The sequence below is a fragment of the Ascaphus truei genome, chromosome 8, assembly GCF_040206685.1.
Source record: "Ascaphus truei isolate aAscTru1 chromosome 8, aAscTru1.hap1, whole genome shotgun sequence".
NCBI lineage: Eukaryota > Metazoa > Chordata > Amphibia > Anura > Ascaphidae > Ascaphus > Ascaphus truei.
The window spans coordinates 104088437-104101666 of NC_134490.1; the positions used below are offsets into that span (position 1 = coordinate 104088437).

Sequence of the window (13230 nt, forward strand, 5' to 3'; positions counted from 1 at the left end):
GGGAACACTTTTCCCCCCTATCCCAGACTTGCCAGTAGTTCATAGCATTGGCAGAAGTGGCTTCCTGGTTTGCACAGAGCATGTGTCAACTTGACACCGAAGCTGCTTAGCATACTGGGACCAACTTCTTACCTGGTGACATTAAGTCTGGGGTTTGGCTACCAAGTATGAATGGCCCATCCTGCGTACCAGGATCTGCTACTCAGGGATATCCTGGCCACTTTAACACCTAGCCTCTCTGAGGCTTTTCAACTTCGTATTTCTCATAGACACAGAGGTACCAATTTAGCAGGGTGCCATTTGAAGCCCAAATATGAAAAAGCCCTCAGCTCATATACCCGTAACATATTTACATGTTAATACATTCCTGGCAGGAAAAGCTTCCTGCCTCTACATTTAAAAACACCAGTACAATATAGTTTATTTATAAAAGTATGTTCTGCTTATGCTACTATTATAAATAAACCTTATATGTATGTGTAGCCATGCATAACAATGGTCTACAGTCATCTCTCCTTCTGGCAGTAAAACCTTGTAAGTTACAGGAATGCCAGCAGTAATCATGGAGGTTTGCCCTCACACCCTGGTGAGGTGCCCTATGTATGGATGGGAGTGGCTACATGCTCTGAGTCCATAGTTAGTGACATCAGAGCTGTGTCTGCCTCCTGAGGTATATAAGGCACCGCACTGCCTAAAGTTTGTGTTGGATCCTGCAAGGTGAAGGCGAAGCAACAAGTTCTGATGTGCCCACTAGTGCAGTAACTAGTGGCACCGTTCTATATATGCAGTTAGAAAATGCCAACTGTGTCCAGGGACCTGGCACAGGGGTGATCTCCCTACGGGGAGAGGGGATCCCACTCCAGTGGGAGGGCGTACCTTTTAAAGGGGAGCACCGAGCGATGTGCGGCTGAAGCGCGGACTGCGAGGGGCAGCTGGCCCAAAACACCACGCACAATAAAGATGACTTGTTCAACGAGAACCCCATGGTGTGAGTCTGAAATTACTCTCCAGGGGCCATCACCACCAAGAAGGAGTTCCTCATCGGGACCATCTCCCTGCGGACGCATAGATCCTGATGAGGTGGAGGCGCTGCACATGATATAGGTAGGACTCGCACCCACTACCTCAGCTGCCTGTCTGGCGTGACATCCCCTATACCATCATGCGGGAGACTCAGGAGTCCTGTTGCCTACAGGTGCACCACCAGACACAAACATGTAATGAGGGCTGGATAGACCACAGGGGCCAATGTGAGATTGGGTGGGTCAGACCAGAGGGAACAACCGTTACATATGTGTATGTTTTCTTTTACTTAGCTGCACTCCAAAAATTAGATTGCAAGCTTACTCCTAGTGCCACAAATACAATGAGCACATTTAACATACATCCAGTTACCTGCAGCTAGCTTTAGAGCTGCAAAACAGGGACACGAATAATAGTGTAGGGGAAAACATGATATTAGGGGGACAATACATTTTGACCCCTTCAGTCCCAACATGGATTAGGGTTATTAACGGTGGTGTAAGGGAAAACAGGGGATTATGGGGATAATACATTTTAACCCCTTCACTCCCAACAGGGTTTAGGGTTAACCAGACGGGTATAATGCCTTTATTTTTGGCCTGGTTAACCCCTCTGGCCATACCCGGCTGCAGGAACTGTTGGCAAACTTGCCATTGGGTGGGAATTTGCTTCCCATGCCAAGATAGGCTGTGTATTACCCAGATAGGCTTGGGAGGGTGTTATAAGCCCGTGCAGGATATCGGGCGGGTGTTTACTGTGTTCTTCTGTGATCCATCGGAAGGTATAGTGTGCAGTACAGAGACAATTCCATCGCAACCAAGGATTGTACCCCGCTACGAAAGTTTGTTAGAACTAAGGACTTGTAAACGAATTCTGCAAGCGCAGAACGAAGATACTTCTTTCGGCGGAGAAATAGGGTCTGCAAGCGGCGCCCATAGCCAAAGACGGTTTTGCGTCTCTTGTTTGCGTATCAACCCCGCTCCTGGGAATTAATACCTAGAGACTGTATTTCGTGGACTTTCGTTCTGGAAATCATTTATTTCATTTTACCTCATTCTCGTGTTATTTCGTGTTATCTTGTAAATCAAGCTGTGCGTGTTTCTTGTGTGAATAAATTACAATTTATTTTATCCTCACGTTTTGTTCAATCAAAGGATCCAGCTATTTTGTTGGGATAAGCACTGGTCTCCCTTGACACACATGCCCCCCCCCCCCCTTCTATGTATTTTAATGCTTTTTAACATTTTACCATGTCTTGCTAGCCCTTAATAGTGTGATTAAATTGTATCTGTCCCTTGCCTTACAGTGTGCGCACGCTCTCTCCTAGATTTATACAGGTTTGCATTATGTATGTCACTGAGTTGGTATGCCCAGCACCCTCATGTGTGTATTATATGTGCTTTAACTGTGAATCAAACGAAAGAGTCGGGGCTTGCACACGTTTATTATCACTGCAAAAAAAAAAAAACACATCACTGACACCGAACACCGCCTCTCCTTTCCCCCTCCCTCCCCCTTTAGAAATCATATATTTGCTACTTTTTTCATGCAGCTGGGCGTATTCTACATTGCCTGATTTTTTTCTATGGATTTGCTACTGTTTTGGGTTGCGACGGCTCGATTGTTATTTATTTTAGGGTAGTAAAGGGAATTTGGAAAACCTTGGGGGTTTTTTTTAGATGAGGGTTGATCCTTGTGTTAAATAATTGTGCGGTACAGGAGGGGCTGAGCTGATGATGGCTGCACTGAACTCCCTGCAAGCTGTGAAGGGGAAGATCCAGGCTTTGCAGCAGCAGGCCGACGATGCTGAAGAGAGAGCGCAGGACTTGCACAGCGAGCTGGACAGTGAACGGGAGATGCGTGAGAAAGTGAGACGAAGCTACTCCAAACTCTACGGCCTCTGTTTCCTGTCCTCTCTCTCTCTCTCTGCTTCTTGCTCAGTCTTTGCATTTACACCAGCTGATGTGTTACACGCTATATCATCACTCCGTGGTTTCTCTGCTGCAATGTTAATCTTGTTATAGTCCCATTGGAAATGCTACCAGTGCAATTCAAAACATCGTTCTGTATCAAACTAAAAATACTGTATATACTTGTAATCTGTGTACGAGGTGCTCCTTGGCCCCTAGGATTGATTCTACTGTATGTATCAAGGCTAATACGTTTGTATTGATGCACTGCCAACCGGAGTATATTTCATAGGTGCATAAAGTGTAGTAATTTTGGTAAAACGGGTTCTTACATTTTGCTGAAGATGAAATGTCCAAACGCTCCTGACATTAACATAAGGATCGCCTTAGTATATAGCCCTCACGATGATTTTGGAGCTGCTTCTGAATCGATCTGTGATCAGCAGCATTGCAGACATGCCAGGAAATCGAAGACCAGTTCTGGTTCTAAATGTGGCTATTTCCTAAGGAAATATATTATTATTGTGATGCTTTAGTTAGAAAACATGCACTGGATTATGATCTGGGGATGACTTGTCTGAAGACCGAAATCCGTTAGATATGCATAATAATAATGCACATATATATGACACTTGGAACATAGAGAGTCATTTTATGATGCACTCAACCGCTACTAGAGGTAAACAATTAATAGTTTAATAGTTTCACATAGAAAACATAATTTTAAAACATAAGCGGCGCATGAGAATAGGCAGCTATGCAGCTCTATAGATTAATGTGGAATCATACCCCCTGCAGCTGTTATTGTAACAGTTATTATAATACAGAGAGAACCTGCAATCCAAGTGTTAAATACTCTCCACTAGTCACTGATACTATCAGCACTGTGGACAATGCTGTATTCAATACAATGGAAGCCTATATGCAAGATAAATTATTGATCAGAGTACAATCAATAATAGTAACGGGTTGTATACCCTTATGTTCCAAATATCTATTCCCTGATAGCACCCCTCTAGTACGTCCATTATACACGACTGAGCAGGGACCCCCCATCCCCCTTCCGTTTGCTATATATGAGACTTGACATATTTGTGACTGGCAATTCTCGTGTGATCTGGTTTGATTCGGTTGTCTAGTACTCTTTATCTCTAGAACATCAGGCAAAGTTTTTTGTTAACCTGACTTTGATCCTATTAATGCTTTTTTTTTTTAAAGGCCTAATCTTTCTTGTTCTCAGTGATACTATGAAACATAGAACCTGATTTACACTGTGACGATGTTGTAGACTTGGGGTAGCAATATTGGGCTTGGCTAATGTGCTGTAGAATCTAGATAATCCCCAAATCTTCTGTCCTCTCTCCGCCATTCTCCTGCAACGGACTATTCCCCACTACATTCCTTCGTAATGTCTGCATACTACAGGGTCTAACGACTGCAATAGTTGCAGCTCAGGAGACCCCAAAGTTTGGGAGAAATGTAATCTCTTAACAAAAACGTGCATTTGTCCGTTTTCAAAATGCTTACTTCCTGCTAGCGAGCTGATGTCTAAGACAACCATGCTAGTTGGCTTGCCTGCAGCTTTGTGTAGGTGACTGTAAGAGATGTGTGCAGAGGTATATTTAATGGAGATCGATTAGGGTGAAATTAAATCCTGACTTTATTGGGCCTGTTCTCCTTTAACAAGGCAACATATACAATAAAAAATAAAAGTAAAGGCCTACTCCACTTTGGAGATTAACTAAACCTTTACTCCAGTGTGTGTGTGTGTGTGTGTGTGTGTGTGTGTGTGTGTATACACACACACACACACAAATACAGCAATCAGAACTGCATTCTGTCTATAGCCAGAGAATCCCTGCAAATTAAAGCCAGGACTGGCCGTACTAGAGGGCAGAATAATTATCAAAAACACCAAGAACAAAGAAAGCACTCAGACATATCTCATAAATAATGCAAAAAAAAAAAATGATTAAAGTAATGAGCAAATAATTTTAATCAAACACATCTAACAAATAAAACTAAAATAACACACACACATGGAAACAGACTGAAAAAAAACTGAAAAAATCAATGTAAAAAAAGGACAAATAAGAAATACATTTTAAAAAAAATACTGAGGGGAATGGAACCTAAAAAGACAGATCACACTGGGGACTATGTACCCAGAGTAATCACGACCAGACGGTCATCTACATGAATGTTACCAGAGTCTGGGAAGAAGCCCAGTAGGGCGAAATGCATTAGTGGTACAGATGGACACTCCCTGTTGCTAAATGATGGACACTTTATCTTCAAAGGACTGCTTGCTATGCCGCACTTAATCGGCGTTACCTCTCCTGGAAGCAATTCTATCCACGCCAGGGACATTCTGTCCATCATCTGGCTGAGTATCTTTGCTCTTACATTGCCATATAGGCTTCATTGTGATATTTGTTACTGGACTTTACATTCTGTTGTTCCCCATACATTTTGGGACTAGAGCATTTAGCAGCTACACTGTAGCCATTTTTTGTACTATCTGCATTTGGTATGTTTGCAACCTATAGATCTTCAGGGGATACTTAATTTAGACATGTCTTTTTGTATCCACCATGCAAACATTTGCACTCATGCTTTTACATTGTAATTTGTTCTATTTGAGGGGTTCTCATTTATGTGAGATTAGGTTAATTGTCAGCATCACATTTGTTTCTGAAGTTCATGGATATATGGTAACATTCATGTAGATGACTATCCTGGAACCAGGGTTAGTGTGATGTATGAATAGCTCCAGTTAGCTTAACTCAGCCCCTTTTCCAAAGCACACCAAGTCCTGCTATATTTTCTTCACTTTATTGGGAAAGCATCAGTCATATACAGGCACTTGTGGATGGTATGGTATGGGTGAGAGAGTGCTTCTCTGTGTGGGTGCTTTGTAATCAGAGGCAGGTAAAAAGGGAATGGCCTTGCCAGGAGGTGTGTAGCATAAGAGTACTCACTCAGCCAGTTCAGGAAGGAAAATAAAGTGTGTAATGGTTGTAACACAGGAATAGGGTCAGGGCTAAACTACCTGTGAAAACAGACAGGGGAGTATGGAAAAGTCCATTTAACTTGGAGGACTAGAGATGTTGCCAGGGCAACCAGAATCTAGCAGACTGGAGAGAGGAATGTATCATACATGTATCCATTCCATCTGCACTAGGAGTGGAGTTGCAGGGAAAGCTACATCCAAATAAAGCTAGCAATCAGTAGGGGGAGGAATAGGGGGAGCAGAGATAGATATTCCTGTTCCAGGACAATGACGTGGTACAAAGGTCGTGATTACTCTGGGTACATAGTCCCCAGTGTGATCTGTCTATTTAAGTTCCATTTCCCTCAGTATTTTTTTCTGTATGTAGTTCTTATTATTTGTCCTTTTTTGCTTTGATTTTTCAGCACGTTTTTTCAGTCTGTTTCCATGTGTGTGTTATTTTAGTTTTATTTGTTAGATGTGTTTGATTTAAAATTATTTGTTTATTACTTTAATCGCTTCTTTTTTGCATTATTTATAAGATATATCAAGTGCATTCTCTGGGGGCTTCTTTGTTCTTGGTGTTTTTGATATATAGATATATCTATATCCCGACAAACTGGGCAAAAACCCACTCGCCCCTGTGTGACGGTGACTTTGTAACAGGCTATTAATAATACACACCAAATATAACTGGGTTGAACTGAACAAGGCTTAGATATGATAAAATATAATTTATTCCTTGAAAAAGGTGAACACACGAGATATACAAATAACAGACAAAATATGCACTTACTTAAAGTTGGGAATGATGAAATAGTCAGAAATCGTGACTAGCAGTTCATACAGCAATCTTGAAAATCACAAAAGACACGAAAGACAATAGCCATTGGCTGAGCCTGGTTCTTATACAATTATTTCCCATTGAACACAACCTAAACCCAGCCTCTCTCATAAATTAGTGGTGAGGTTGACAGTTTTCCTCAGAGTAAAACTCCTCCCACCCAAGGACATTTAAAAATTGCTTTTCCTATCTAAATAACTTCATAACTTCAGTTAAGTGGTACTTACTGGCACGTGAGCCATATTAATACATTCCGGCACGCATGACGCTCCCAATAAGACTAAATATTACCGTGTAATACTAAAATTAAGAGAGATATTAATATCTGTCTCTTAGGACCTGCTAGACATCATGTGTCTGTAATCGTTATTTGCGGCTCGGCCCCCCGGTTAGACATATGTAATTTTTAGCATGTTCAGCCGAGGACATCTCATGGTATTCTTATATTTAATAAGGTCACTCATTCTGATATCTCCTTGGGTAACCGCACCCCTGGCCCCCATAACCCCATGTCAATAAATCCTTTGAAGAAGGGACTCCTGTGTAGAGAACATTTGTCACAGGTGCTAGATTTCACACCCAATGCCCCAGACATGGGCCTAGCTGTCTCTACCAGCAAGATGTGTTAACATACACAGTGACATGCGGCTTTGCGCGACGTCACATAGCACCCTGTTGCCATGGCAACGTGGCGTCATTTGTGGATATATATATATATATTATATAATATATATATATATTACACCTTATTAAGGTTATGGTGGGTAAAAAAAGTGCTCATTTGCATTTCATTTCCCAGAATCCCTTGCTGCAGTGGAAGTGCTGTGTGCTGGATGATAATGGTGAAAGGCAGGGTTGCAGACCTGTCTAAGACATACAAATTAGCATACAGTAATATTTCCATTTGATATATATATATATATATATATATATATATATATACAGTGCTTGACAAATCACCCAAAAATGTACTCGCCAAACCAAAAAATCTACTCGCCACCTAGTCCCGCCCCCAATTCCGCCCCTAGTCTTGCTTTAAAAAAAATACAGAAATAAAATAAATTAAATAAATTCCTAGTAAGAACATTCGTTTTTGACATACGTTTATTTATTGTATTATAGTATACTACAATTAGTCCTTGTTACGTGTGTGTGTATGTGTGTGTATGTGTGTGTGTGTGTGTGTGTAAATGTCGGATCTAGAAAAAAAAGTCAGATGTGAATGACTCGTTTCCTGAACCCCATAACTAGTGTCTGGATGCCCCCACTTCCCAATATTTAAAGCAGCAATCCCGCCTGGGATCTTACCTGATCCGCAGTCCCTCAATGTCCAGGTACACTCATTCCCGCAATGTTATAAGTTGGAGGGGAGGTGTTCCCTACCTGTCTTCTGGGTTAGGGGGGGTTCCGATACCTCCCGTGTGAAGCTTGAGCCAGATCTGGAAGAAAGCAGTATAGGTTATTTCGGTGTAGTATAGGACAGTTAAGATATATAGGGTAAATAAGATATCCAGATCCAGAGTGTGAGACAGAGAGAGAGTGGGTGAGAGACAGAGAGAGTGAGGTGAGAGAGACAGAGAGAGTGAGGTGAGAGAGACAGAGTGTGGGTGAGAGAGAGAGAGTGTGGGTGAGAGAGAGAGAGTGTGGGTGAGAGAGAGAGTGTGGGTGAGAGAGAGAGAGTGTGGGTGAGAGAGAGAGTGTGGGTGAGACAGAGAGTGAGGTGAGAGAGACAGAGTGTGGGTGAGAGAGACAGAGTGTGGGTGAGAGAGAGAGACAGTGTGGGTAAGAGAGAGAGAGACAGAGTGTGGGTGAGAGAGAGAGACAGAGTGTGGGTGAGAGAGAGACAGAGAGAGGGTGAGAGAGACAGAGAGAGGATGAGAGAGACAGAGAGAGGATGAGAGAGACAGAGAGAGGATGAGAGAGACAGAGAGAGGATGAGAGAGACAGAGAGAGGATGAGAGAGACAGAGAGAGGATGAGAGAGACAGAGGGAGGGTGAGAGAGACAGAGAAAGGGTGTGAAAGAGAGGGTGAGAGAGAGAGACGGAGAGAGGGTGAGAGAGAGAGACAGAGAGAGGGTGAGACAGAGAGAGGGTGAGACAGAGAGAGGGTGAGACAGAGAGAGGGTGAGACAGAGAGAGGGTGAGACAGAGAGAGGATGAGACAGAGAGAGGGTGAGACAGAGAGAGGGTGAGACAGAGAGAGGGTGAGAGAGAGAGACAGAGAGAGGGTGAGAGAGACGGAGAGAGGGTGAGAGAGAGAGAGACAGAGAAAGGGTGAGAGACAGAGAGAGACAGAGAAAGGGTGAGAGAGGGTGGGAGAGAGACAGATAGAGGGTGAGAGAGAGACAGAGAGAGGGTGAGAGAGAGACAGAGAGAGGGTGAGAGAGACAGAGAGAGGGTTAGAGAGAGACAGAGAGGGAGGGTGAGGAGGTGGGTGACGGTGACTGACTGTGAACAGGTAACGGTAACGTGACTTTGGGTGGGCAGGTGACGGTACACACACACTGTCTCACACAGTCACTTAGTGACACACACACACTCAGTCACACACACACAGTCACTCAGTCAAGCACAGTCACTCAGTCACACACGCACAGTCACTCTGCCACACACGCACAGTCACTCTGCCACACACGCACAGTCACTCAGTCACACACGCACAGTCACTCAGTCACACACGCACAGTCACTCAGTCACACACACACTGAGTCACACACACACTCAGTCACACACACGCACACACTCAGTCACACACACACACACTCAGTCACACACAGTCCCACTCAGTCCCACTCAGTCCCACACACGCACACTCAGTCCCACACATGCACACTCAGTCCCACACATGCACACTCAGTCCCACACACGCACTCAGTCACACATGCACACTCAGTCACACACTCACACACTCACCCGCAAGGCAGGGGGCCCTCCGCACTGCAGGGAGTCGCTCATGGCAGCGGGGGCCTCCGCACAGCAGCGGCCACTCCACAAGGCAGGGCGTAGCGGGGGCTGGCCGCACGGCAGCGGGCCCTCCGCACGGTAGGGGCGGTTAGGGGGGTCTCCCAAGGTAGCAGGGGTTGCCGCAAGGCAGCGGGCCCTCCGCATGGAAAGAGGGGGTAGGGGGGGGGTCTCCCATGGTAGCGGGGGTTGCCGCACGGCAGCGGGCCCTCCCCACGGTAGGGGGGTCTCCCAAGGTAGCAGGAGTTGCCGCAAGGCAGCGGGCCCTCCGCACGGTAGGGGGGTCTCCCAAGGTAGCGGGGGTTGGCGCACGGCAGCGGGCCCTCCGCACGGTAGGGGGTGTAGGGGGGGTCTCCCATGGCAGAGGGGGTTTGCCGCACGGCGCGGGGTTGAGGATTCGCCTCATAGCAGGGAGGCATGGAAGGAAATTGAGGCATGGCAGGGAGGCAGGCATGGGAATGGAAGCAGGGAGACAGGCATGGGAATGGAGGCAGGGAGGCAGGCATGGGAATGGAAGCAGGGAGGCAGGCATGGGAATGGAGGCAGGGAGGCAGGCATGGGAATGGAAGCAGGGAGGCAGGCATGGGAATGGAGGCAGGGAGGCAGGCATGGGAAGGGAGGCACGCATGGGAATGGAGGCAGGGAGGCAGGCATGGGAATGGAGGCAGGGAGGCAGGCATGGGAATGGAGGCAGGGAGGCAGACATGGGAATGGAAGCAGGGAGGCAGGCATGGGAATGGAGGCAGGGAGGCAGGTATGGGAATGGAAGCAGGGAGGCAGGCATGGGAATGGAGGCAGGGAGGCAGGCATGGGAATGGAGGCAGGGAGGCAGGCATGGGAATGGAGGCAGGGAGGCAGGCATGGGAATGGAGGCAGGGAGGCAGGCATGGGAATGGAAGCAGGGAGGCAGGGATGGGAATGGAGGCAGGGAGGCAGGCATGGGAATGGAGGCAGGGAGGCAGGCATGGGAATGGAGGCAGGGAGGGAGGCATGGGAATGGAGGCAGGGATGGGAATGGAAGCAGGGAGGCAGGCATGGGAATGGAGGCAGGGAGGCAGGCATGGGAATGGAGGCAGGGAGGCAGGGATGGGAATGGAAGCAGGGAGGCAGGCATGGGAATGGAGGCAGGGAGGCAGGGATGGGAATGGAAGCAGGGAGGCAGGGATGGGCAAGGAGGCAGGCATGGGAATGGAGGCAGGGAGGCAGGCATGGGAATGGAAGCAGGGAGGCAGGCATGGGAATGGAGGCAGGGAGGCAGGCATGGGAATGGAAGCAGGGAGGCAGGCATGGGAATGGAGGCAGGGAGGCAGGCATGGGAATGGAGGCAGGGAGGCAGGCATGGGAATGGAAGCAGGGAGGCAGGCATGGGAATGGAAGCAGGGAGGCAGGCATGGGAATGGAGGCAGGCATGGGAATGGAAGCAGGGAGGCAGGCATGGGAATGGAGGCAGGGAGGCAGGCATGGGAATGGAAGCAGGGAGGCAGGCATGGGAATGGAGGCAGGCATGGGAATGGAAGCAGGGAGGCAGGCATGGGAATGGAGGCAGGGAGGCAGACATGGGAATGGAGGCAGGGAGGCAGACATGGGAATGGAGGCAGGGAGGCAGGCATGGGAATGGAGGCAGGGAGGCAGGCATGGGAATGGAAGCAGGGAGGCAGGCATGGGAATGGAAGCAGGGAGGCAGGCATGGGAATGGAAGCAGGGAGGCAGGGATGGGAATGGAGGCAGGGAGGCAGGCATGTGAATGGAGGCAGGGAGGCAGGGATGGGAATGGAGGCAGGGAGGCAGGCATGGGAATGGAAGCAGGGAGGCAGGCATGGGAATGGAGGCAGGGAGGCAGGCATGGGAATGGAGGCAGGGAGGCAGGCATGGGAATGGAAGCAGGGAGGCAGACATGGGAATGGAAGCAGGGAGGCGGGCATGGGAATGGAGGCAGGGAGGCAGGCATGGGAATGGAAGCAGGGAGGCAGGCATGGGAATGGAAGCAGGGAGGCAGGCATGGGAATGGAGGCATTGAGGCAGGCATGGGAATGGAGGCAGGGAGGCAGGCATGGGAATGGAGGCAGGGAGGCAGGCATTGGAATGGAGGCAGGGAGGCAGGCATGGGAATAGAGGCAGGGAGGCAGGCATGGGAATGGAAGCGGGAGGCAGGCATGGGAATGGAAGCAGGGAGGCAGGCATGGGAATGGAGGCAGGGATGGGAATGGAGGCAGGGAGGCAGGCATGGGAATGGAGGCAGGGAGGCAGGGATGGGAATGGAGGCAGGGAGGCAGGCATGGGAATGGAAGCAGGGAGGCAGGCATGGGAATGGAAGCAGGGAGGCAGGGAGGCAGGCATGGGAATGGAGGCAGGGAGGTAGGCATGGGAATGGAGGCAGGGATGGGAATGGAGGTAGGGAGGCAGGCATGGGAATGGAGGCAGGGAGGCAGGCATGGGAATGGAAGCAGGGAGGCAGGGATGGGAATGGAGGCAGGGAGGCAGGCATGGGAATGGAGGCAGGGAGGTAGACATGGGAATGGAAGCAGGGAGGCAGACATGGGAATGGAAGCAGGGAGGCAGGCATGGGAATGGAGGCAGGGAGGCAGGCATGGGAATGGAAGCAGGGAGGCAGGCATGGTAATGGAGGCAGGGAGGCAGGCATGGGAATGGAGGCAGGGAGGCAGACATGGGAATGGAAGCAGGGAGGCAGACATGGGAATGGAAGCAGGGAGGCAGACATGGGAATGGAGGCAGGGAGGCAGGCATGGGAATGGAGGCAGAGAGGCAGGGATCGGAATGGAAGCAGGGAGGCAGACATGGGAATGGAGGCAGGGAGGCAGGCATGGGAATGGAAGCATGGAGGCAGACATGGGAATGGAGGCAGGGAGGCAGGCATGGGAAGGGAGGCAGGCATGGGAATGGAGGCAGGGAGGCAGGCATGGGAATGGAAGCAGGGAGGCAGGCATGGGAATGGAGGCAGGGAGGCAGGGATGGGAATGGAAGCAGGGAGGCAGACATGGGCATGGAGGCAGGGAGGCAGACATGGGAATGGAGGCAGGGAGGCAGGCATGGGAATGGAGGCAGGGAGGCAGGCATGGGAATGGAGGCAGGGAGGCAGACATGGGAATGGAGGCAGGGAGGCAGGCATGGGAATGGAGGCAGGGAGGCAGGCATGGGAATGGAGGCAGGGAGGCAGGCATGGGAATGGAGGCAGGGAGGCAGGCATGGGAATGGAGGCAGGGAGGCAGGCATGGGAATGGAGGCAGGGAGGCAGGCATGGGAATGGAGGCAGGGAGGCAGGCATGGGAATGGAGGCAGGCATGGGAATGGAAGCAGGGAGGCAGGCATGGGAATGGAGGCAGGGAGGCAGGCATGGGAATGGAGGCAGGGAGGCAGGCATGGGAATGGAGGCAGGCATGGGAATGGAAGCAGGGAGGCAGGCATGGGAATGGAAGCAGGGAGGCAGGCATGGGAATGGAGGCAGGGAGGCAGGCATGGGAATGGAGGCAGGGAGGCAGGCA

At 49.1% G+C, this 13230-nt stretch overlaps 1 protein-coding gene across 2 annotated transcripts in view; it reads left to right on the plus strand.

Moving 5' to 3' along the window:
- LOC142502132 (tropomyosin alpha-1 chain-like) overlaps window positions 1–13230 on the plus strand; it is a 218963-nt gene that overhangs the window by 102950 nt on the left and 102783 nt on the right. The window contains exon 1 of one of the 2 annotated variants that reach the window (XM_075612992.1): window positions 2669–2891. The exons of the other annotated variant lie outside the window; for it this stretch is intronic. Coding sequence (XP_075469107.1) covers window positions 2757–2891 — 135 coding nt within the window. The 5' untranslated portion in view covers window positions 2669–2756. Of the gene's footprint in view, window positions 1–2668; window positions 2892–13230 lie in introns of those variants that run through there. 2 annotated transcript variants of the gene reach the window in all.